Source organism: Ranitomeya imitator, chromosome 3, assembly GCF_032444005.1.
Source record: "Ranitomeya imitator isolate aRanImi1 chromosome 3, aRanImi1.pri, whole genome shotgun sequence".
Lineage (NCBI taxonomy): Eukaryota > Metazoa > Chordata > Amphibia > Anura > Dendrobatidae > Ranitomeya > Ranitomeya imitator.
Window position 1 is genome coordinate 89,152,620 of NC_091284.1, and position 22,880 is coordinate 89,175,499.

Sequence of the window (22,880 nt, forward strand, 5' to 3'; positions counted from 1 at the left end):
TGTGCTTTATTAGAACATGTAGTGGAGTTAAACCAGACTTCCTACTTAGTTCTGCTCAAGCCCGGTGTCTGATTATCTGTTCAGCTGCTCCAGGCTGTCACACAGTAACAAGCTACCAATAAGCTATGTCCTGCTATTCTGGTGCCATTCACTCCCTCACCGCAACTCGTCTCTACTATTACTGCACCAGAGGCCGGAGGTGGAGGGGGCCCTAGCAGGCAGGGCCAGCGTCATCCATCCACTGCCCCCAGAGATTCTGAGAACAGGGGTCTGCAGTGTCATCCTGAATGGAGCAGAGTTGTGCGCTCTTCATTATCTAGAGAGCTCCTGAGCACTGCGCTCGGCTCTTTCCATCTGTTCCATAGGCAATGAATATAGCAGAAAGAAAAGCAAGTGCCCCTCCAATCCATTCATGGCTGTGCTTATCCCCAGGATTGCTGGCGGTCCTAGTGGTCAGTCCTCCAAAAGTCAGTAAGTTATTCCTTGGGGATAACTTGATTTATTTGGGGAGTAACCCTTTATCAAATACCAGATGCCATAGATACCAGACATATAATTTACTACAATATGTACATGGCTGAGCTCAGCAGAACCGAATCCTAATGGAGATATTTATCTTAATCTTAGTAAAAAAAATATAAACATATATATTTTTAGAGGTTCCAAATAGAACTTTTGCTATGGTGCTCTGTGAACTCTATGCACACCCCTGCTTGCAGGGAGGTGACAGTGAGGGCAATCTGGCCTGTTGCTCAGAGCCAAGGCTCCAGGGGTCTAATGGCCAGATTATCATACGTGGCATGCTGGGCAGGGAGGTCCAGACAGCTGTCAATGTCCACCCCTGCTGATAATGTACTAATTTCTGCTATTCCTGGTGCTGGTCACAACTTTTTATAAATTATTTCTGGTCATGTGCTGAAGTTATGTAGGATTTATAACCCCTAAATAACAGTGATTATTAAATGAACATCAGATCATCGGCAGGGAACGCACCTGGATCTTCTGGATAAATTGTATTTCTGAAATAGTAACACTTCTCAGTTTAATGGGGACCTGCAACTCCAGACTCAGTTCAGCAGAGAATGGATTTTCTGCATTCACCTGAGGATACAATTTTATGTTTTAAATCGGGGGGTGAATAAGCTGCTTTCATTACAAACTTTAGGAGTATTGCACACTTACATTAAATGTATATTGGACCTCTTCATACAATGCTGGAGCAGATGGCATTGTCACATAAAGTGCTGCCTGTTGGCTAAAACAATAGATAAATGATAAGTACTGTAGGATTTTTACTTGCTCAATTTTCAGTAAAATGTCCAGGCTGGTTTAGTAAAGGATTTCTACTTGCTCGATTGTGCTTCAGGTTAGCACAGGAAGCGATTTTCAGTAAAATGTCCAGGCTGGTTTAGTAAAGGGTTTCTACTTGCTTGATTGTGCTTCAAGTTAGCACAGGAAGCGATTTTCAGTAAAATGTCCAGGCTGGTTTAGTAAAGAATTTCTACTTGCTCGATTGTGCTTCAGGTTAGCACAGGAAGTGATTTTCAGTAAAATGTCCAGGTTGGTTTAGTAAAACCTTCATAAACCGCTAAGGAGAAATAGCCAAACAAAAGTCTTTTCCAACACAAAATGAAAACACAAAGCTAACCATCCATACAGTAGTGCGGGTTCGCCTGCTTGGATTAGTGTCCTGCTCCTGAGTCACTAGCAAACACAAGCATTACTGAAGGTCTGCACACCTCCACACACAGGCACTGAATGAGAAAATGGCTCTCCTTTTTATCTGTCATACCACCCTTCAGGGTGAGGATATTATGAGGCTGATACAGCACTCCTAGCACATTATGGGGGTAAATCCTGCTGTCAGGTTCATTTTAAACATATTGTAATATCACACCAATGTTTTTCTAAAGATCCTAAAGTGTGTAAATTGCATCTTGTTACATCTACTCATGGTGCACATATCAGCCAAACAATTCCTGGACATTAAAGAAAATATCTTATGCCAATATAAAAGCCCTGATGCAAGAAACATTTCCAGGACTTACACAGAGAGGACAGCGCTGAAGGAATGTCTTACAAGGAACACGGTTTTCTGAACCAGCGGTGCTGAGACTTTGTTAAAGCTGAAATCAGTGAAGTTATATATTAAAAAAATAATAGCATATTATACAGTCATGACATATGGTTGTGGGTTCAAGAGTAGGGATCATCAAAACTAACATCATATTGGCATCTTAGTGATACCTTTTGTAAAAACTAAAGACTGAACATACAGTATGTGTGGTCCTTATATAAATAGTGCCACATGGACAGAATAAATGCAGTTCCTTTATACAGGAATTGGCAAAGTTGTGACCACTGTCAGCTTCACAGATGATGCCGCTCTAGGTACATGATCTCTAAAATATTTTTTATGCAGAATCCTAAAGGCGACAAAAGAGCCAATTTCCTGATTATATAGGATACATAGGTTAAACAGTACTAAAATGACTAAATATAAAGGTATACTTACTTGTCAACCACATAATAAATGGTAGCCTCCGGAGCAAAAAATGTCTTTTCAGTTAGTTGCCAAATGATAGAAAATGTCTCCTACATGAACAGATAGATATATATATTATTACTGCTGAGCAAAGTAATTTCATGTCATTTCACAGGGACTAGAAAATAAACTATAAAAAGGCAAAACAAAGACAAGGTGTACCTAATATGGCCCCTATCACTACTGTCTCACCTGTCTATGTGCCAAGCCAGGACTCATCAGAACTGGGGAAATTAAAGGTAATCAGGCATACCTTACAATTAAAACCTTGCTTAGAAAAGATGGGCTGATAAGGGTGCAAAACACCGGAGGGTGCCCCCCAGTTATTATGTACCACAAAAAAGTTAAAAATACTTTATACTGATGTGTAGTGTATATATCTGTTTGTATATTAGCCTCATAGCGTATTTGTGCACCTGCAGCAGAGGAAGAGGAAAGCCTTGATGACAGTCAGCCATTGTCTGGTCAGGGCAGTGTACAGGACGAGGTAGCAGGCGAACAGGAGGAGGAGTACGAGGAGGATGATGGGGATGAGTATTTTTTTAATGAGGAAGCTTCTCCGGGGCCAATGGAAATTGGTGGCGTGGCAAGGCCGGGTTCTGGTTTTTTGAGGGACACAAGTGACGTAGATTTGCCTGTAACTGCCCCTCAACCCAGCACAACCGCAGATTTGACAACTGGAACTTTGGCCCACATGGCGGATTATGCCTTACGTATCCTCAAAAGGGACCCACGCATTATTAAAATGATGACCGATGACGATTACTGGTTGGCCTGCCTCCTTGATCCTCGCTATAAAGGCAAATTGCAAAATATTATGCCACATGAGAACTTGGAACAAATATTAGCAACCAAACAATCAACTCTTGTTGACCGTTTGATTCAGGCATTCCCAGCACACAGCGCCAGTGATGGTTCTCACACGAGCTGCAGGGGGCAGCAGGCCAGAGGTGTTAGAGGTGCACAAATCAGAAGTGGCGTTGGACAGAGGGGTTTTCTGACCAGGTTGTGGAGTGATTTTGCTATGACCGCAGACAGGACAGGTACTGCTGCATCAATTCAAAGTGACAGGAGACAACATTTGTCCAGTATGGTTACTAACTATTTTTCATCCATTATCGATGTTCTCCCTCAACCGTCATTCCCATTTGATTACTGGGCATCCAAATTAGACACCTGGCCTGAATTGGCAGAATATGCATTGCAGGAGCTTGCTTGCCCAGCAGCTAGTGTGCTATCAGAAAGAGTATTCAGTGCTGCTGGTTCAATATTAACCGAAAAAAGGGCTCCTCTGGCTACCCAAAATGTTGATGATCTAACCTTCATTAAAATGAACCACTCCTGGATTTCGAATTATTTTGCCCCACCTTTCCCGGCTGACACCTAGCTTTCCTATGAAAAGGTCTTGCTTGTGGACTGGTCTGACTGAGTTTTCCAATCTCGTAATTTGCAGCAGCTGTTTGTCCAGCATACGACATGTTTACACCTCCCTAAATGGGCAAACTCCCCCCACGGGGCCGTGGTCTCGCCACTTGGTGCAAGCACCCGTGAGAGTGCCGTTTGTCTGAAGAGGTGGGTGTGCACGCTTTTGGTCGACGGCACTGCCACTGGGTCCCTCATAGTACAATAAAGTGTCTCTGGCGGTGGTGGCGCGCAACCAACGTCAGATACACCTTTGTAACATGAGGGGCCCTGGGCCTGTACCGCCGGCCACAAGACAGTTTCCCCCCCCAGCTCAAACAGTGCTCTACCACTTGCAAAATTATCTCTCACAGCTCCACCAATGTTTAGTCTATGCGCTGACATCCTTCAATGCCTGGCACTGACAATACCAATGTGTTGACATGTATGATGCTACTTAAAATAGTCAGGGGCAGTGTCCTATATTTACACCAGTAAATACTTAGCGCCAAATTACTAGGTCTGAAACTCAGCAGAGGAGCCCACCCCTGTACCTAAGTATGCCACCCTTTTGTTTTTTGGTTTTGTTGTATTGCGAGACATTAACATCTATTTATTTTTTGGGAGTGCTAACTGTCAGACACTCCTTACAATCTGCCTCCGCTGACAACACCAATGCTGCCTGTGTACCCCTGCAAGATAACTCCAAGTGCATAGAGCCTACTTTTGTTATGTTAGGCCTACTAAGTCTGTCTGCGGTCCATAATAGAAATTGTCCTTCACTGACCACACCACTGCTGCCCGTGTACCCCTGGAACCTATTTTGAAGTGCCTACAGCCTACTTTTCTTATGTTAGGCCTACTAAGCCTGTCTGCGGTCCCTCCTTCCAATAGTCCTCCACTGACCATACCAATGCTGGCAGTGTACCCCTGGAACCTATTTTAAATTGCATAGAGCATCCTTTTTTTAATTGTAGGTGTACTAAGTCTGTCTACGGTCCATAATTGAAATTGTCCTCCACTGACCAGACCAATGCTGGCCGTGTACCCCTGGAACCTAGTTGAAGGTGCATAGAGCCTACTTTTTTTCTTTATTTTATATTTATAAAGCCCAGATGAACTATGCTGGACCACGGTACGAGCTACCCAGTCAACACTTCTTTTGCGAGAAAAGCCATCCCAGCCCTCCACCAGCATGTAAAAGTCTGCATTGTCCATGCACTCAGGCAATCTAAGAGAAGAAAGGTGCACCTGACAACAGACGCATGGACCAGTAGGCATGTCCACGGAAGGTTATGTGTCCATTACGGCGCACTGGGTTAATGTGGTGGATGCATGGTCCACAGGCGACAGCCTACTAAGTCTGTCTGCAGTCCCTAATTCAAATTGTCCTCCGCTGACCACACCAATGCTGCCTGTGTACCCCTGTAACCTTTTTTAAACTGCATTGAGCCAAATTTTTTGTTTAAGGCCTACTATCTGTGTCTGTCTGCGCCACTCAATACAGCTGTCCTCCTCTGAAAAAAGCTGAGCGTCAATTGTCTGGTTTTCAGCCTATAGGAATTTGAAAACTGCATTGGGGCTACTATTTCGGTAGGGCCTACTAACGGTGTCTGCCGCTCCAAGGTGTTCTCCTGGTAGCATTTCCTGAGCTTCAATTTTCAGGCTCTTGTTGAAGAGTTTTTTAATTTAAAAACTGCAGTGGGCTGTTATGATCCGGTGGTTAGGACAAATAATGGACCTGATAGTTACTGATAATAAGGACGAGCTCTGGGACGTGGGAACTCTGCTGACCACAATCCCTAAACCTATCAAAACACACTAGAAATAGCCGTGGATTGCGCCTAACGCTCCCTATGCAACTCGGCACAGCCTAAGAAACTAGCTAGCCCTGAAGATTGAAAAATAAAGCCTACCTTGCCTCAGAGAAATTCCCCAAAGGAAAAGGCAGCCCCCCACATATAATGACTGTGAGTAAAGATGAAAATACAAACACAGAGATGAAATAGATTTAGCAAAGTGAGGCCCGACTTACTGAACAGACCGAGGATAGAAAAGGTTACTTTGCGGTAAGCACAAAAACCCACAAAAGACCACGCAGAGAGTGCAGGGAAAAATACCTTCCGCACCGACTCACGGTGCGGGAGGCGCCCCTCTGCATCCCAGAGCTTCCAGCAAGCAAGGCAATATTGACAAAAGCAAGCTGGACAGAAAAAATAGCAAACAAGCAATATAGCACAGACGAACTTAGCTTCTGCTGGAGCAACAGGAACTCAGAACGATCCAGGAGCGAACTAGAGCCATAGTACAACATTGACAGCTGGCATGGGGCAAAGATCTAAGTGGAGTTAAATAGAGCAGCCCACTAACGAATTAGCCTCGTCACCTGTGGAAGGAAACTCAGAAACACCCACAGGCACCAGAGAAAGTCCATGGACAGAACCAGCCGAAGTACCATTCATGACCACAGGAGGGAGCCTGACAACAGAATTCACAACAGTGGGCCTACTTGTTTGGTTGGGTTCTAGAAACGGTGTCTGCCGCTCCAAGGTGTTCTCCAGGTTGCCTTTCCTTAGCTTCAATTTTGAGGCTCTCGTTAAATTTTGTAATATAACAATGCATTTGGCCTACTTGTTTTGTTGGCCCTACTAACGGTGTCTGCCGCTCCTTGCTGTTCTCCACTGAACAAACCAGTGCCGCCTGTTTACTTCTGTTTCCAATTTTGAACTGCATTTAGCCTACTTACTGATTTGGGCCTACTCACTGTGTCAGCCTCTCATTACAGTTGTCCTCCACTGAACAAAGCAATGCCCCCTGGTTAGTCCTGTTACCAATTTTGAACTGCATTTAGCCCACTTTATTCTTTGGGCCTATATCTGTGTTTCCTCCTCATCCTGCCCATTGCCCAGCCAGTGATAGATGAGTCTGCTGGTACATTGCCCCAGACCACTACATTCCCCTTGCATACTACACAGCCAGAATCTGACCCTGCTGAAATTCAGGTTCCCCTTCCCACATACTATACCACCTTACAAGGGGACAGAGAGGAAGGTGAAGATGAAAGTGCAAGTTCCATCATCAGGTGGGGGGGGCATACTCGTTGGCGACGTCACTGGCACAGGGCCCCTCATAGTACGCAAAAGTGTCGCTGCCGGTGGGAGGCGCCACCGCCGTGCAAACACACCGCCGTACTTTGAGGGGCCCTGTGCCAGTGCCAATGCCAACGAGTGGGCCCCCCTGCTTGCTCAAGATCACAGCACTTGCAAAGTTTAAATACTCACCTCGCCCTGCTCCACTGCCGTGACGTGGTCCAGATTTCCTGGGCCCACAAAATACTTGAACCAGCCCTATCCCCAACAACTTTAGCCAAATGACCCCCAATTTCCAATGCCTAACTATTATTGTAAGGGAAATTAAGATTGACAAGCTTCATTAAGAAGAATGGATGTTTTTGCCATTAAAATGGGCACTCTAGGTGTTTTCCTGGCCCCCACTCACTGCCGACTATGCTGCCCCATTGACTTGCATTGGGTTTCGTGTTTCGGTCGATCCCGACTTTACGACATAATCGGCCGATTTCACTCGACCCGACTTTTGAGATAGTCGGGTTTTGCGAAACCTGACTCGACTCTAAAAAAGTCAAGGTCGCTCAACCCTAGTGATGACATGTTTCTATTATACTTTTCCTCTGATTGTTCCACTCTGGTTTTGGCTTACAAATACTGGGTTAAAATACTGACCAAATACTGAGCGTGGCTTTAATTTCCCACATTCTCAATTCATGGATGAAAATCTACCATTATTAAATACTGACTTTCCCACTTAGGCTCATGCACATGTCAGTTATTCTCTTGTATGAGAAAATTGGTCCCAGTTTCATCAAAGTATCATCTGAGTTTGGTCCCAGTGTTATCAATGTTTTTGATCAGAGTTTCTTCCAAGTTTGATCAGTGTTTCAGTTTTTACCATTAGAGTTTGGTCAGAGCTTCATCAGTTTTTTTAATCAGAACTTATCTGAATTTGGTCCGAGTTTCATCAGTGTTATGATCAAAGTTTCATCTGAGTTTGGTCCAATTTTTATCAGTGTTATTATTAATCAGAGTTTCATCTGAGTTTGGTCCGAGTTTTATCAGTGTTATGATCAAAGTTTCATCTGAGTTTGGTCTAAGTTTTATCAGTGTTATTAATCAGAGTTTCATCTGAGTTTGGTCCGAGTTTTATCAGTGTTATGATCAAAGTTTCATCTGAGTTTGGTCGAAGTTTTATCAGTATAATTAATCAGAGTTTTATCTGAGTTTGGTCCGAGTTTTATCAGTGTTATGATCAAAGTTTCATCTGAGTTTGGTCCGAGTTTCATCAGTGTTTTTGATCACAGGTTCATCTGAGTTTGGTTCGAGTTTCATCAGTGTTATGATCAGAGTTTCACCTGAATTTGGTCCGAGTTTCATCAGTGTTGTGATCAGAGTTTCATCTGAGTTTGGTCCGAGTGGCATTAGTGTTTTTGATCAGAGTTTCACCTGAGTTTGGTCCGAGTTTCATCAGTGTTGTTGATCAGAGTTTCATTTGAATTTGGTCTGAGTTTCATCACTGTTATGATCAGAGTATCATCTGAGTTTGGTCCGAGTTTCATCAGTGTTATGATCAGAGTTTCATCTGAATTTGGTCCAAGTTTCATCACTGTTATTATTATTTATTATTATTATTTATTTATATAGCACCATTAATTCCATGGTGCTGTACATGAGAAAGGGGTTGCATACAGAGTTATAGATATTGTTTGCGGTAAACAAGTTTACAGTGACAGACTGGTACAGAGGGGAGAGGACCCTGTCCTTGTGGACTTACATTCCATGGGATAGTGTTGAAGAGGCAGAAGGTAGGGGCGAGGCGGCGGCTCTGGCGATGGCGAGGCGGCAGAATGGTTATTGCAGGCTGTAGGCTTTCTTGAAGAGATGGGTTTTCAGGTTCCGTCTGAAGGATCCGAGGGTGGTGGATAGTCGGACGTGTTGAGGCATGGAATTCCAGAGGATGGGGGATATTCGGGAGAAATCTTGGAGGCGGTTGTGTGAGGAACGAATAAGTGCGGAGGAGAGTAGGAGGTCTTGGGAGGATCGGACATTACATTAGGGAAGATATTGGGAGATTAGTTCAGAGATATAGGGAGAGGACAGGTTGTGGATGGCTTTGTAGATCCGTGTTAGTAGTTTGAACTAACGTTGGGGAATTGGAAGCCAGTGGAGGGATTTGCAGAGGGGAGAAGCAGGGGAGTAGCGAGGAGAGAGGTGGATTAGCCGGGCAGCAGAGTTGAGGACAGACTGGAGCGGTGCAAGAGAGTTAGCAGGGAGGCCAGAGAGGATGGTGTTGCAGTAGTCAAGGCGGGAGATGATGAGGGCATGCACAAGAGTTTTGGTAGATTGTGGGCTGGGAAAGGAACGGATTCTGGCAATATTCTTGAGTTGGAGGCGACAGGAGGTGGCAAGTGATTGGACGTGCGGTTTGAAGGACAGGGCAGAGTCGAGAGTTACCCCGAGGCAGCGGATTTCAGGTGTGGGAGAGAGTGTGATGCCGTTTACCATAATAGATAGGTCAGGTAGGGGGGATATGTGAGATGGGGGAAAGATGATAAGTTTGGTTTTGTCTACATTGAGTTTAAGGAAGCGAGAGGTGAAGAAGGAGGATATGGCTGACAGACACTTCGGGATTCTGGGCAGCAGAGAGGTGACATCTGGGCCAGAGAGGTAGATCTGAGTGTCGTCCACATACAGGTGGTACTGGAAGCCATGGGACTTTATGAGTTGTCCTAGGCCAAGGGTATAGAATCAAAAACGTAGAGGCCCTAGGACAGAGCCTTGAGGGACTCCAACAGAGAGGGTGGGATGAGGAGGTGGTGTGGGAGTGGGAAACGCTAAATGTGTGGTCGGAAAGGTATGAGGCAATCCAGGACAGGGCAAAGTCTTTGATGCCAAGGGAAGAAAGAATCTGTAGCAGTAGGCAGTGATCGACTGTGTCCAAAGCAGAGGACAGGTCAAGAAGGAGGAGGATGGAGAACTGTCTGTTAGCATTGGCTGTAAGTAAGTCATTAGTAATTTTTGTCAGGGTAGTTTCGGTGGAGTGGTGGGGGCGGAAGCCAGATTGGAGGTTTTCAAGGAGAGAGTTAGATGAGAGGAGGGAGGAAATTTGAGCATGGACATGCTACTCAAGGAGTTTTGAAGCAAACGGGAGCAGTGATATGGGGTGGTAGCTGGGCATAGCAGTTGGGTCAAGGTTAGTTTTTTTAATGATGGGTGTGATGGTGGCATGTGTGAAGGCAGAGGGGAAGGTACCAGAAGATAGCGATAGGTTGAAGACATGGGTTAGGGGTAGAATGAGCATGTTAGTGAGGTTGGGGAGCAGGTGGGAGGGGATGGGGTTAAGTGCACAGGTGGTGAGGTGCGATTTGGAAAAGAGGCGAGTAAGCTCTCCTTCAGTGATGTTGGAGAGGGAGGTTATTAGGGAAGTGCAGAGGTCTGGTATATGGAATGGTTGGGGTCGTGGAACAGTTTGGGATCAGAGTTTACCTGAGTTTGGTCTTAGTTTCATCAGTGTTATGATCAGAGTTTCATCTGAGTTTGGTCCGAGTTTCATCAGTGTTATGATCAGCGTTTCACCTGAATTTGGTCCAAGTTTCATCAGTGTTATTAAGATCAGTTTCACCTGAATTTGGTCCGAGTTTCATCAGTGTTATTAAGATCAGAGTTTCACCTGAGTTTGGTCCGAGTTTCATCAGTGTTATTAAGATCAGAGTTTCATCTGAGTTTGGTCCGAGTTTCATCAGTGTTATGATCAGCGTTTCACCTGAATTTGGTCCGAGTTTCATCAGTGTTATGATCAGCGTTTCATCTGAGTTTGGTTCAAGTTTCATCAGTGTTATGATCAGAGTTTCATCAGCGTTTGGTCAATGTTTCAATTCTTACCATTAGAGTTTGGTCCGAGTTTCAACAATTTTTTTCTAATAAGAAATTAAAAATGTTTCTCGACCTACTCCTATCAGACTGTGAAAAACAGACATCATTTGGATGGCATCCTTGTGGCATCTGATTTTCGAACAGACGCATAAACTTTCATTGCCAAGTTTGATCCGACGCTCAAATCAGCATCCATTCACTCGATCAGCAAAAAAATCATTGACATGTGAACAGGCCCATAGATTTATCATAAGTGAGAGTACTATCTGAAAAAACACATATAGTGAAAATCTGACATGCAAATGAGTCCTTACTGTGATAGTACAGTACAGTAGCTGAAAGTTGGTGCTTATAAAGTTCTATGGAGAGTTTAGAGGGAAGGAAGAGGGAAGAGGAGGTAAAGGACGACACAAACATTCTGCTGCAAGTGCTCCTGAAACCACGATTACACTTTAAGTTCCTGGTTATTCAATTTATGACTTTGGAAAAAACATTAGTTGACTGAATGTGATTGAGAAACTTACAGTGGAAGCTTCAAACACAGGATGTGATATTCCACAGGATATTGTAGAATTAGATGATGGAGTGATTTTGGGAGCAGAACATTTGACCCCAGGATTATTAGCCTAAAAATGAAAGACAAAAACTTTAAAATGGTTGGCCACAATTCATCAAAGAACTAATAATAATGCATCACTTTGAAGCAGTCTTGTTTCAGGAAACAATACATGTACAATACCTGCAATGTATATATTTTTGTATTAAAGCATCTAATGAATGTGTACACAGATCATTGTGAATGTAGGACAAACTGCAATATCGTCTATTGTGACTGGTGGATCCCGTTTTATCAGCGGTATATAGAGGTGTTACCTGTCATTGTAATCCTGCCTCTGGTGATAAGTAAACTACTCTTAACTGTTCCTGAAAGGGCTGGGATAATGAATCTGAAAAAGCCAGAGTCCCGCTGACAAAATCATACGAGGGCTTGTTTCTTGTGGGACTTTTGAATGCTATCATTCATTTTACTATACGGTGTGCTGAAAAATGTGAAAAAAATTCCAATTGAGGGAAAACTGCAACAAAAAAAGACAATTCCACAATTGTTGTTTGGAGTTTTGTTTTTCGGTAATCATTCTGCAGTTAAAATAACCTAGAAATTTGATTCTCCAGGTCAGTATAATTGCGGCAATACTAAACTTGCATATTATTTTTTTCTTTGTGCAGTCGAAAAATTTCAGAAATTCGCCAAAAAAAAGAAAAATTAGCCTGAGTTGCCATTTTTCAAAACACGTAGTATTTTTATTTTTTGGTCAATGGAGCTTTTTAACAAGGTGACCTGATCTCTCTATTGATGCTACTTTGGAGTGGATACAATAGTGTGATCACTTCTTAAAGGGAACCTGTCACCTGAATTTGGCGGGACAGGTTTGCGGTCATATAGGCGGGGTTTTCGGGTGTTTGATTCACCCTTCCCTTACCCGCTAGCTGCATGCTGGCCGCCATATTGGGTTGAAGTTCATGCTGTGTCCTCCGATGTACACGCCTGCGCAAGGCGTGTACATCGGAGGACAGGTCATAGGTTCCCTTTAATGCATTTTTTATGGAGTTGCGGCAGCCAAATTCTGGCAATTCAATTTTTTTTCTTTTTACAGATTATACCGATTGGGTTAATTATTTTTTTTTATTTTGATAAATTGGACTTTTCTGAAATTCATACTGATTACCAAATATGTGTATTTTTTTGTTATCTACTGTACATTTCTTTATTGTTTATTTTATTTTTTACATTTTTAAAAATATTTTTCTTAACATTTTACTTTATTCCTTATTCCCTTTAAGGCACTTGAACCTGCAATTGTCTGACATGCAGGCTTTCAGATTGCCCCCAACTGTTATAGCGATCCATTGCCAGTGGAAGCCAATAATCAGTAATTGACAGCAGTATTTAAGAGATTAACAAAATGTGTTGTTTTTTAATTTTACTAATTTCAGTTTTTTTCGCTACTAAAGCAATAAACAAAAAACTGAACCTGCTTTGTATCCTCATAATCATACAGACTTGGAGAATCATGTTGCAAGGTCACTGAAACCACATAGTGAACTCAGCAAAAACAAAACTCAAAAAAACTATTACGGAACTGTGTTTTCTTTTTTTTTTACTGTTCACCACACTTGATTTTTTTTTACATTTTCCAGTTCACTGTATAATAATAATAATAATAATTTTATTTATATAGCGCCAACATATTCCGCAGCGCTTTACAAATTATAGAGGGGACTTGTACAGACAATAGACATTACAGCATGAGGCTGGTCTCACACATCCATATAATTCCGGTACCGGAAAAATCGGTACCGGAGTTATCCGTGTCTGTGTGTCCGTGTGCTCACGTGGCACATCAGTGTGGCACACGTGCGGCAGCCGTGTGCCGCCCATGTGCCGACTGAGGACCCATGGACCGTGCAGAAGACAGCGCTACAGTTAAGCGCTGTCCCCTGCTTTTGGTGCTGAAGCCGGCATTCATTCCTTCTCCCCAGCAGCGTTCTCTGGAGAGAAGGAATGAAAAATCAGGGGTTTTTTAATTTTTTTTGTGTTTAAAATAAAGTTTGTGGTCACCTCCCTCCCCCTGTGCGCCCGCCCGCTGGCATTAAAATACTCACCGAGCTCCCGCGATGACTCCTCTCAGCGCCGCAGCTTGTCCTGTGTTAGCAGTCACATGGTACCGCTCATTACAGTGATGAATATGCGGTTCCACCCATATGGAAGGTGGAGCCGCATATTCATCTCTGTAATGAGCAGTACCGCGTGACCGCTCACACAGGACAAGCTGCGGCGCTGAGAGGAAGCATTGCGGGAGCTGGGTGAGTATTTTAATGCCAGCGGGCGGGCGCACAGGGGGAGGGAGGTGGGAGGTGACCACAAACTTTATTTTAAACACACAATAAATTAAAAAAAACCTTATTTTTCATTCCTTTTCTCCAGCAAACGCTGCTGGGAAGAAGGAATGAATGCCGGCTTCAGCACCAAAAGCAGGGGACAGCCCTTAACTCTAGCGCTGTCTCCTGCACGGTCTGTGTGGTCCTCAGTCGGCACACGGGCGGCACACGGACAGCATCCATGTGCGGTACGTGTTTACACGGACCCATTGACTTTAATGGGTCCATGTGATCCGTGCGCTCCCATGAACACTGACATGTCTCCGTGTTTTGCAAACGGACACAAGTCCGTGAAAACATGCTGACATGTGCAGAGACACATTGATTTTAAAGTGTCTACGTGAGTCATTGTGTCTCCGGTACGTGAGGAAACTGTCACCACACGTACCGGAGCCACTGACGTGTGAAACAGGCCTAACAAAAATCACAGTTCAAAACAGATACCAAGAGGAAAGAGGGCCCTGCTCGCAAGCTTACAAACTATAGGAAAAAGGGAGACACGGGAGGTGGATGGTAACAATTGCTTTCGTTGTTTCGGACCAGCCATAGTGTAAGGATTGGGTGTTCATATAAAGCTGCATGAACCAGTTAACAGCCTAAATATGTAACAGTACAGACACAGAGGGCTATTAACTGCATGAAATATATGAGAACAGGATGTGAGGAACCTGATTAAGGTTTAAGGTATTGTATGGTAAAAGGACTGGTGTATTTCAAAGTTACCATCCCCCGTCAAAAAAAAACAAGCCCTCATGTATCTATGTCTATGGAAAAATAAAAAGGTATGGGTTTTGGAACAAGAGAAGAAAAAATGAAAACTCAAAGACAAAAAAATTATTTAAGAGTTAATGGGAATGTATAGGACTAGAAAATATGTTATTGCAGCTCGTTTCTATTCACCTCAGTTAAGGAGAGCTGCAACACCACACATAACCTGTGGACAGGAGTGGTGCTGGGACAACTTGTCTATATATATATATATATATATATATATATATATATATATATATATATATATATATATATATATATATATATATACTGGTTGTCAATTATATAACAAAGAAGCCATAGATGACAGGCTAAACTTCTGTAGCGCCGGATCTTAATGTAGTGTTTTTATTTTTCATTTACCGGTTTGATCAGGGTGAAGAGCAGATTTTCTGGATAAATGAGTGTCACGTTTGTCATGTAAGATTGATCCCCAGAGTTTGTAAGGGTCAGTGTCGCAGTCACATCTTTGGTATATCCAATAATCAGGTCATTTCTGAAATAAAAAGATGGTGAATATTAGTCAACATTATTGATAGTTTTTGAGGTTCTATCACCATAATTGTCTCCATTCTTACCGCGACACCAGGGTGGTCAGAGACAAGCTCGGGACACATATTTCCTTGTTGTTGCAGTTCTTTTCATATGGTAGCTACATAAATACAACAGAGGTTTCAATAATAGGATCTGTCATTAACATTTTACCATAAAGTACAACATATTTTAAACAAAAGTCACAAAAATGTTGCATATCGTAGGCAGGTCATAGCTGTCTTAGAAAGTCATGGAACAAAGACATTTTTGTTGCAATAATTTTTAAAGGGGTGGTCCAAAGCTAACATTTATTTAATTCTAAATATCAATTTCTTTAATGTTATAATCTAATCTCTTGTTTTAATATACTTGTAATTAAAAAGTCCCTACTCTTCCTTCTCTACTCTCTCTAACTGCTTTAATTTTTTCTTTTAATCGACTTCCGGTTTGATGACATTTCGCTTGAGAATATCCAGTGCATGCTGGGATTGTCAAATGAGTTGTCATCAGCGAAACAAAGCATCATCAGTGACCTCCGTATCAAGGGCTGGGCTAGTGTCTGCTCTACTGAGCATGCTTCAGTTGTCAATTCTGACATATGCTCAGTAGGAGCTTGTCACTGTGCAATATTATTTTCAATGCATAGTGACAGTGCACTCCCTTGCCAGCTCTGATGAAAAGTGATGAGCCGGCAAAAAAACGTAGGATCCTAATTGGGGACCTAACACAGGAGTGTCATAATTACCAATTTCAATTTATAGAGAAGACATCAAGACAGTTCATTATTCCACCTTATAATCCTGGCTATTCCTATTATCAGTCTTCTCTTGCTACCGGAGAAAATTGTAAATTTTTATTACAATGTTTTTACCTGAATGTAAGTATAATTGTGGTCATAGAAATCCAGCACTGGTGGTGGGAGATCACTTCGCAAGTCAGAATTCAGAGAATAGGATATCTTGAATGTGATATCACTGAAACAGTCGTAGGTACAAGGCTGGAGAGTAGAAAAGAGAATTTCACATTTGTATAAGGTCACGAAGGTTATCTGTTTGACTGTGTACAAAATACGTGACACTATACATATCATACACATGTGAAATGCACCAGAGCTGTCTACAACCCCTGGCAAAAATTATGGAATCATTGGCCTTTAAGGATGTTCAATCAGTTGTTTAATTTTGTAGAAAAAAAGCAGATCACAGACATGGTACAAAACTAAAGTTATTTCAAATAGCAACTTTCTGGCTTTAAGAAACACTAAAATAAATCAAGAACCAAAAATGTGGTAGTCAGTAATGGTTACTTTTTTTTAACCAAGCATAGGGAAAAAATTATGGAATCACTCAATTCTGAGGAATCTGTCTTTACACTATGCTTTTATAATGCTTTAATATAATAGACAATATGCTTGTATGCACAATACTGTATGTTCCAACTCTGATTCAATTCATACAGATATATATATATACAGTGGGGCAAAAAAGTATTTAGTCAGTCAGCAATAGTGCAAGTTCCACCACTTAAAAAGATGAGAGGCGTCTGTAATTTACATCATAGGTAGACCTCAACTATGGGAGACAAACTGAGAAAAAAAAATCCAGAAAATCACATTGTCTGTTTTTTTAACATTTTATTTGCATATTATGGTGGAAAATAAGTATTTGGTCAGAAACAAAATTTCATCTCAATACTTTGTAATATATCCTTTGTTGGAAATGACAGAGGTCAAACGTTTTCTGTAAGTCTTCACAAGGTTGCCACACACTGTTGTTGGTATGTTGGCCCATTCCTCCATGCAGATCTCCTCTAGAGCAGTGATGTTTTTGGATTTTCGCTTGGCAACACGGACTTTCAACTCCCTCCAAAGGTTTTCTATAGGGTTGAGATCTGGAGACTGGCTAGGCCACTCCAGGACCTTGAAATGCTTCTTACGAAGACACTCCTTCGTTGCCCTGGCGGTGTGCTTTGGATCATTGTCATGTTGAAAGACCCAGCCACGTTTCATCTTCAATGCCCTTGCTGATGGAAGGAGGTTTGCACTCAAAATCTCACGATACATGGCCCCATTCATTCTTTCATGTACCCGGATCAGTCGTCCTGGCCCCTTTGCAGAGAAACAGCCCCAAAGCATGATGTTTCCACCACCATGCATTACAGTAGGTATGGTGTTTGATGGATGCAACTCAGTATTCTTTTTCCTCCAAACACGACAAGTTGTGTTTCTACCAAACAGTTCCAGTTTGGTTTCATCAGACCATAGGACATTCTCCCAAAACTCCTCTGGATCATCCAAATGCTCTCTAGCAAACTTCAGACGGGCCCGGACATGTACTGGCTTAAGCAGTGGGACACGTCTGGCACTGCAGGATCTGAGTCCATGGTGGCGTAGTGTGTTACTTATGGTAAGCCTTGTTACATTGGTCCCAGCTCTCTGCAGTTCATTCACTAGGTCCCCCCGCGTGGTTCTGGGATTTTTGCTCACCGTTCTTGTGATCATTCTGACCCCACGGGGTGGGATTTTGCATGCAGCCCCAGATCGAGGGAGATTATCAGTGGTCTTGTATGTCTTCCATTTTCTAATTATTGCTCCCACTGTTGATTTCTTCACTCCAAGCTGGTTGGCTATTGCAGATTCAGTCTTCCCAGCCTGGTGCAGGGCTACAATTTTGTTTCTGGCGTCCTTTGACAGCTCTTTGGTCTTCACCATAGTGGAGTTTGGAGTCAGACTGTTTGAGGGTGTGCACAGGTGTCTTTTTATACTGATAACAAGTTTAAACAGGTGCCATTACTACAGGTAATGAGTGGAGGAAAGAGGAGACTCTTAAAGAAGAAGTTACAGGTCTGTGAGAGCCAGAAATCTTGACTGTTTGTTTCTGACCAAATACTTATTTTCCACCATAATATGCAAATTAAATGTTAAAAAAACAGACAATGTGATTTTCTGGATTTTTTTTCTCAGTTTGTCTCCCATAGTTGAGGTCTACCTATGATGTAAATTACAGACGCCTCATCTTTTTAAGTGGTGGAACTTGCACTATTGCTGACTGACTAAATACTTTTTTGCCCCACTGTATATATATATACACACACACACTAGCTGTACTACCCGGCTTCGCCCGGGTTAATAACTGCTGTTAGCAAAATAGAATGTGTTAACAAAACTTTATACTGCACACAAAAACCACAAAACAAATAGATAGAAATGTAATTATTAAAAGGCAAAAACTAAGCTAATAGAAGCATTTCACAACATATATTTCAACACCTGAGATATTCCACACATATTTAACTAAATTGGACAAGTAATGTGAAGTAATCTTCTACTACTTATTTGAGAGCCTTTTGATAAACGACAGTCTTAGTTTTTCCTTCAGGTGCAAAGACGAACAGATTTTTGGCTGTTCCAACTCTTGAACAGGCCACGTAAAGTTGACCATGAGAAAAGCATGGAGATTGTAAATCGATTCCAACTACTTTCAAGGACTGTCCCTGAGCCTTGTTGATGGACATAGCAAATGCCAGTCGAACAGGAAACTGGAGGCGTTTAAAATCAAAAGGCAAATCAGATGGAATGAGAGGAATTTTTGGAATGAAAACATCTTCTCCTGTGGCACATCCTGTCAAAATGGTTGCCTCAATTACATGTGGAAACAGGTTCTTAATCAAGAGTCTTGTTCCATTACACAGCTTTGGTGGATCCAAATTTCTCATTAGCAGAACAGGTGCTCCAGGTTTTAGAAAAAGGTTGTGATGATGAAGTCCTTGTGGCTCCAAGGAATTGAGGATCTCAGTTGGATAAAATAATGCAGGGTCTATTACTGTATCCACTGACTTGTAGGTTGTGTACACACCTGGAAGGAGATTTAGAATTTGAAGATTGATCTTGTTGATGCTGTCATTTTTGGGAGCTAAAATAGCCCTTTCACACAGCCAGCCAGAATTTTTGAAGTGGAGTTGAATGTTTGGAAAAACCTTTGCTTTCAACTCCTCAATGGAAGTCACAATGCAACAAAAGTTGCTTGGGAAGGTGATCTGTCCAGTGGTTGAGCCAATTGACTGGTAAACCTGTCCTTGAACTTTAAATGTCGGCATAAATCCTGTTGTAAACATTTCTTTTGTTGCACCAAATGATGTCATTTGGAAGCAGGAGTTGTACTTCCTGATGTTGTCCAAGAAATGCTTTGGATATTGTACTGGTACCTGTCATCAGAGATTTTAGGGGATCTGGTGGTGACAGGAGAGGTGGAAGTTTTATCTTGCCATTTGCACAGCATAAACCTGGCGGTTCATCTTTCCATTTCATGGCACTGCAGTACATGCAGACCACATCCATTTTTCCTATCTGAACTTTAGGATTATGCTGATAGTTTATGTCTGACTGGTAACAAAAGGCAGCATGTTTCAAATCTCCACCATTTCCTGTGCCCTCGTGGAAGAAATAGCAATTCTCTTAGTGGCAAGTTGGCCTTCTCTCTGCTGAGATGACTCATTGCCCCTTGAGGAAGCAGCTCTTCTCTTAGGCTACGTTCAGACTAGCGTTGTGCGCCGCTGCGTCGGCGACGCGACGCACAACGCACCGAAAAACGTGGCAAAACGCACGCAAAAACGCTGCGTTTTGCGACGCGTGCGTCGATTTTTGCCGAAAATCGGACGCAAGAAAAATGCAACTTGTTGCGTTTTCTTGGTCCGACGCTTGCGGCAAAAAAGACGCACGCGTCGCAAAACGCAACAAGCAAAAACGCATGCGTCCCCCATGTTAAACATAGGGGCGCATGACGCGTGCGTCGCCGCTGCGTCGCCCGACGCAGCGCCGACGCAGACTAGCACAACGCTAGTCTGAACGTAGCCTTATCTGCAAGCCTCGCTTCCCTCTCCTCAGAAAGTTCCTTAGCCCTTGAGGAAGCAGCTCTTGTTTTTATGTCTGCAAGCCTCACTTCCCTCTCCTCAGAAAGTTCACTGGCTCTTGAGGAAGCAGCTCTCGTTTTCATGTCTGCAAGCCTTGCTTCCCTCTCCTCAGAAAGTTCATCAGCCCTTGAGGAAGCACCTCTTGTTTTCATGTCTGGAAACCTTGTTTCCCTCCTCTCAGAAAGTTCATTGGCCCTTGAGGAAGCAGCTCTTGTTTTCATGTCTGCAAGCCTCGCTTCCCTCTCCTCAGAAAGTTTATGGTCTCTTGAGGAAGCAGCTCTTGTTTTCATGTCTGCAAGCCTCGCTTTCCTCTCCTCAGTAAGTAAATTGGCCCTTGAGGTAGCAGCTCTTGTTTTCATGTCTGCAAGCCTTGCTTCCCTCTCCTCAGAAAGTTCATTGACCCTTGAGGAAGCAGCTCATGTTTTCATGTTTGCAAGCCTCGTTTCCCTCTCCTCAGAAAGTTAATTGGCTCTTTAGGAAGCAGCTCTTGTTTTAATATCTGCAAGCCTCGCTTCCCTCTCCTCAGAAAGTTCATTGGCCCTTGAGGAAGCAGCTCTTGTTCTCTTGTCTGCAAGCCTCGCTTCCCTCTGCTCAGAAAGTTCATTGGCTCTTGAGGAAGCAGCTGCTGTTCTCATGTGTGTCAGCCGTGTTTCTCGGTCTTCACATTTTTCATTGGCCCATAATGCAGCTTTTCTTTTCGCATCAGCTGACATTCGTGCCATGGAATTCATTTTCTTATGAGGCATTATTGTGGTAAAAAGTCTGTAACTGGCAGTTTCTATATCCTCTCATATACAGTGGGGCAAAAAAGTATTTAGTCAGTCAGCAATAGTGCAAGTTCCACCACTTAAAAAGATGAGAGGCGTCTGTAATTTACATCATAGGTAGACCTCAACTATGGGAGACAAACTGAGAAAAAAAAAATCCAGAAAATCACATTGTCTGTTTTTTTAACATTTTATTTGCATATTATGGTGGAAAATAAGTATTTGGTCAGAAACAAAATTTCATCTCAATACTTTGTAATATATCCTTTGTTGGCAATGACAGAGGTCAAACGTTTTCTGTAAGTCTTCACAAGGTTGCCACACACTGTTGTTGGTATGTTGGCCCATTCCTCTATGCAGATCTCCTCTAGAGCAGTGATGTTTTTGGCTTTTCACTTGGCAACACGGACTTTCAACTCCCTCCAAAGGTTTTCTATAGGGTTGAGATCTGGAGACTGGCTAGGCCACTCCAGGACCTTGAAATGCTTCTTACAAAGCCACTCCTTCGTTGCCTTGGCGGTGTGCTTTAGATCATTGTCATGTTGAAAGACCCAGCCACGTTTCATCTTCAATGCCCTTGCTGATGGAAGGAGGTTTGCACTCAAAATCTCACGATACATGGCCCCATTTATTCTTTCATGTACCCGGATCAGTCGTCCTGGCCCCTTTGCAGAGAAACAGCCCTAAAGCATGATGTTTCCACCATCATGCTTTACAGTAGGTATGGTGTTTGATGGATGCAACTCAGTATTCTTTTTCCTCCAACCACGACAAGTTGTGTTTCTACCAAACAGTTCCAGTTTGGTTTCATCAGACCATAGGACATTCTCCCAAAACTCCTCTGGATCATCCAAATGCTCTCTAGCAAACTTCAGACGGGCCCGGACATGTACTGGCTTAAGCAGTGGGACACGTCTGGCACTGCAGGATCTGAGTCCATGGTGGCGTAGTGTGTTACTTATGGTAGGCCTTGTTACATTGGTCCCAGCTCTCTACAGTTCATTCACTAGGTCCCCCCGCGTGGTTCTGGGATTTTTGCTCACCGTTCTTGTGATCATTCTGACCCCACGGGGTGGGATTTTGCGTGGAGCCCCAGATCGAGGGAGATTATCAGTGGTCTTGTATGTCTTCCATTTTCTAATTATTGCTCCCACTGTTGATTTCTTCACTCCAAGCTGGTTGGCTATTGCAGATTCAGTCTTCCCAGCCTGATGCAGGGCTACAATTTTGTTTCTGGTGTCCTTTGACAGCTCTTTGGTCTTCACCATAGTGGAGTTTGGAGTCAGACTGTTTGAGGGTGTGCACAGGTGTCTTTTTATACTGATAACAAGTTTAAACAGGTGCCATTACTACAGGTAATGAGTGGAGGAAAGAGGAGACTCTTAAAGAAGAATTTACAGGTCTGTGAGAGCCTGAAATCTTGATTGTTTGTTTCTGACCAAATACTTATTTTCCACCATAATATGCAAATAAATTGTTAAAAAAACAGACAATGTGATTTTCTGGATTTTTTTTTCTCAGTTTGTCTCCCATAGTTGAGGTCTACCTATGATGTAAATTACAGACGCCTCTCATCTTTTTAAGTGGTGGAACTTGCACTATTGCTGACTGACTAAATACTTTTTTGCCCCACTGTAGATGTAATGTGACTGACATCAGCCTTTCCACCAACACACCCTAACTGACATGCTATTACCTCCTACAAGCTTTGTTATACTAAGAATGTCCTTTGTTGCCTATATTAACCAATCAGAGCTCAGATTAATTAACTGTAGCAAAAGAGAAGCTGAGATGTGATTGGTTGCTATTGGCAGCCTGATAAATCCCCAGCCAACAGGAAGCCCTCATCCCTGGCAGTAAATATTAGCTCACACATACACGTAATAGACATGTCATGTGACTGACACCTGCCGTATTTCCTATATGGTACATTTGTTGCTCTTGTAGTTTGTCTGCTTATTAATCACATTTTTATTTTAACCCCTTAATCCCATATGAGTCAAGTCAAGGTGACTTGGGACTTAATTCCCAGTGACGGGATAGTACGTCATATGCAATCAGCCGCGCTCA

The 22,880-nt window shown here is 42.8% G+C and overlaps 1 protein-coding gene across 1 annotated transcript in view; it reads right to left on the minus strand.

The window, feature by feature from the left end:
- The window catches only part of ITGAE (integrin subunit alpha E), a 135,461-nt gene that overhangs the window by 22,729 nt on the left and 89,852 nt on the right, over positions 1-22,880 (minus strand). Inside the window, exons 20-27 of the mRNA XM_069761094.1 lie at positions 16,007-16,132; positions 15,180-15,253; positions 14,965-15,097; positions 11,415-11,516; positions 2,516-2,595; positions 2,049-2,126; positions 1,183-1,255; positions 994-1,101 (exon numbers count right to left, since the gene is read on the minus strand). Of these exons, the coding sequence (XP_069617195.1) occupies positions 994-1,101; positions 1,183-1,255; positions 2,049-2,126; positions 2,516-2,595; positions 11,415-11,516; positions 14,965-15,097; positions 15,180-15,253; positions 16,007-16,132 (774 nt within the window). The remainder of the gene's footprint in view (positions 1-993; positions 1,102-1,182; positions 1,256-2,048; positions 2,127-2,515; positions 2,596-11,414; positions 11,517-14,964; positions 15,098-15,179; positions 15,254-16,006; positions 16,133-22,880) is intronic.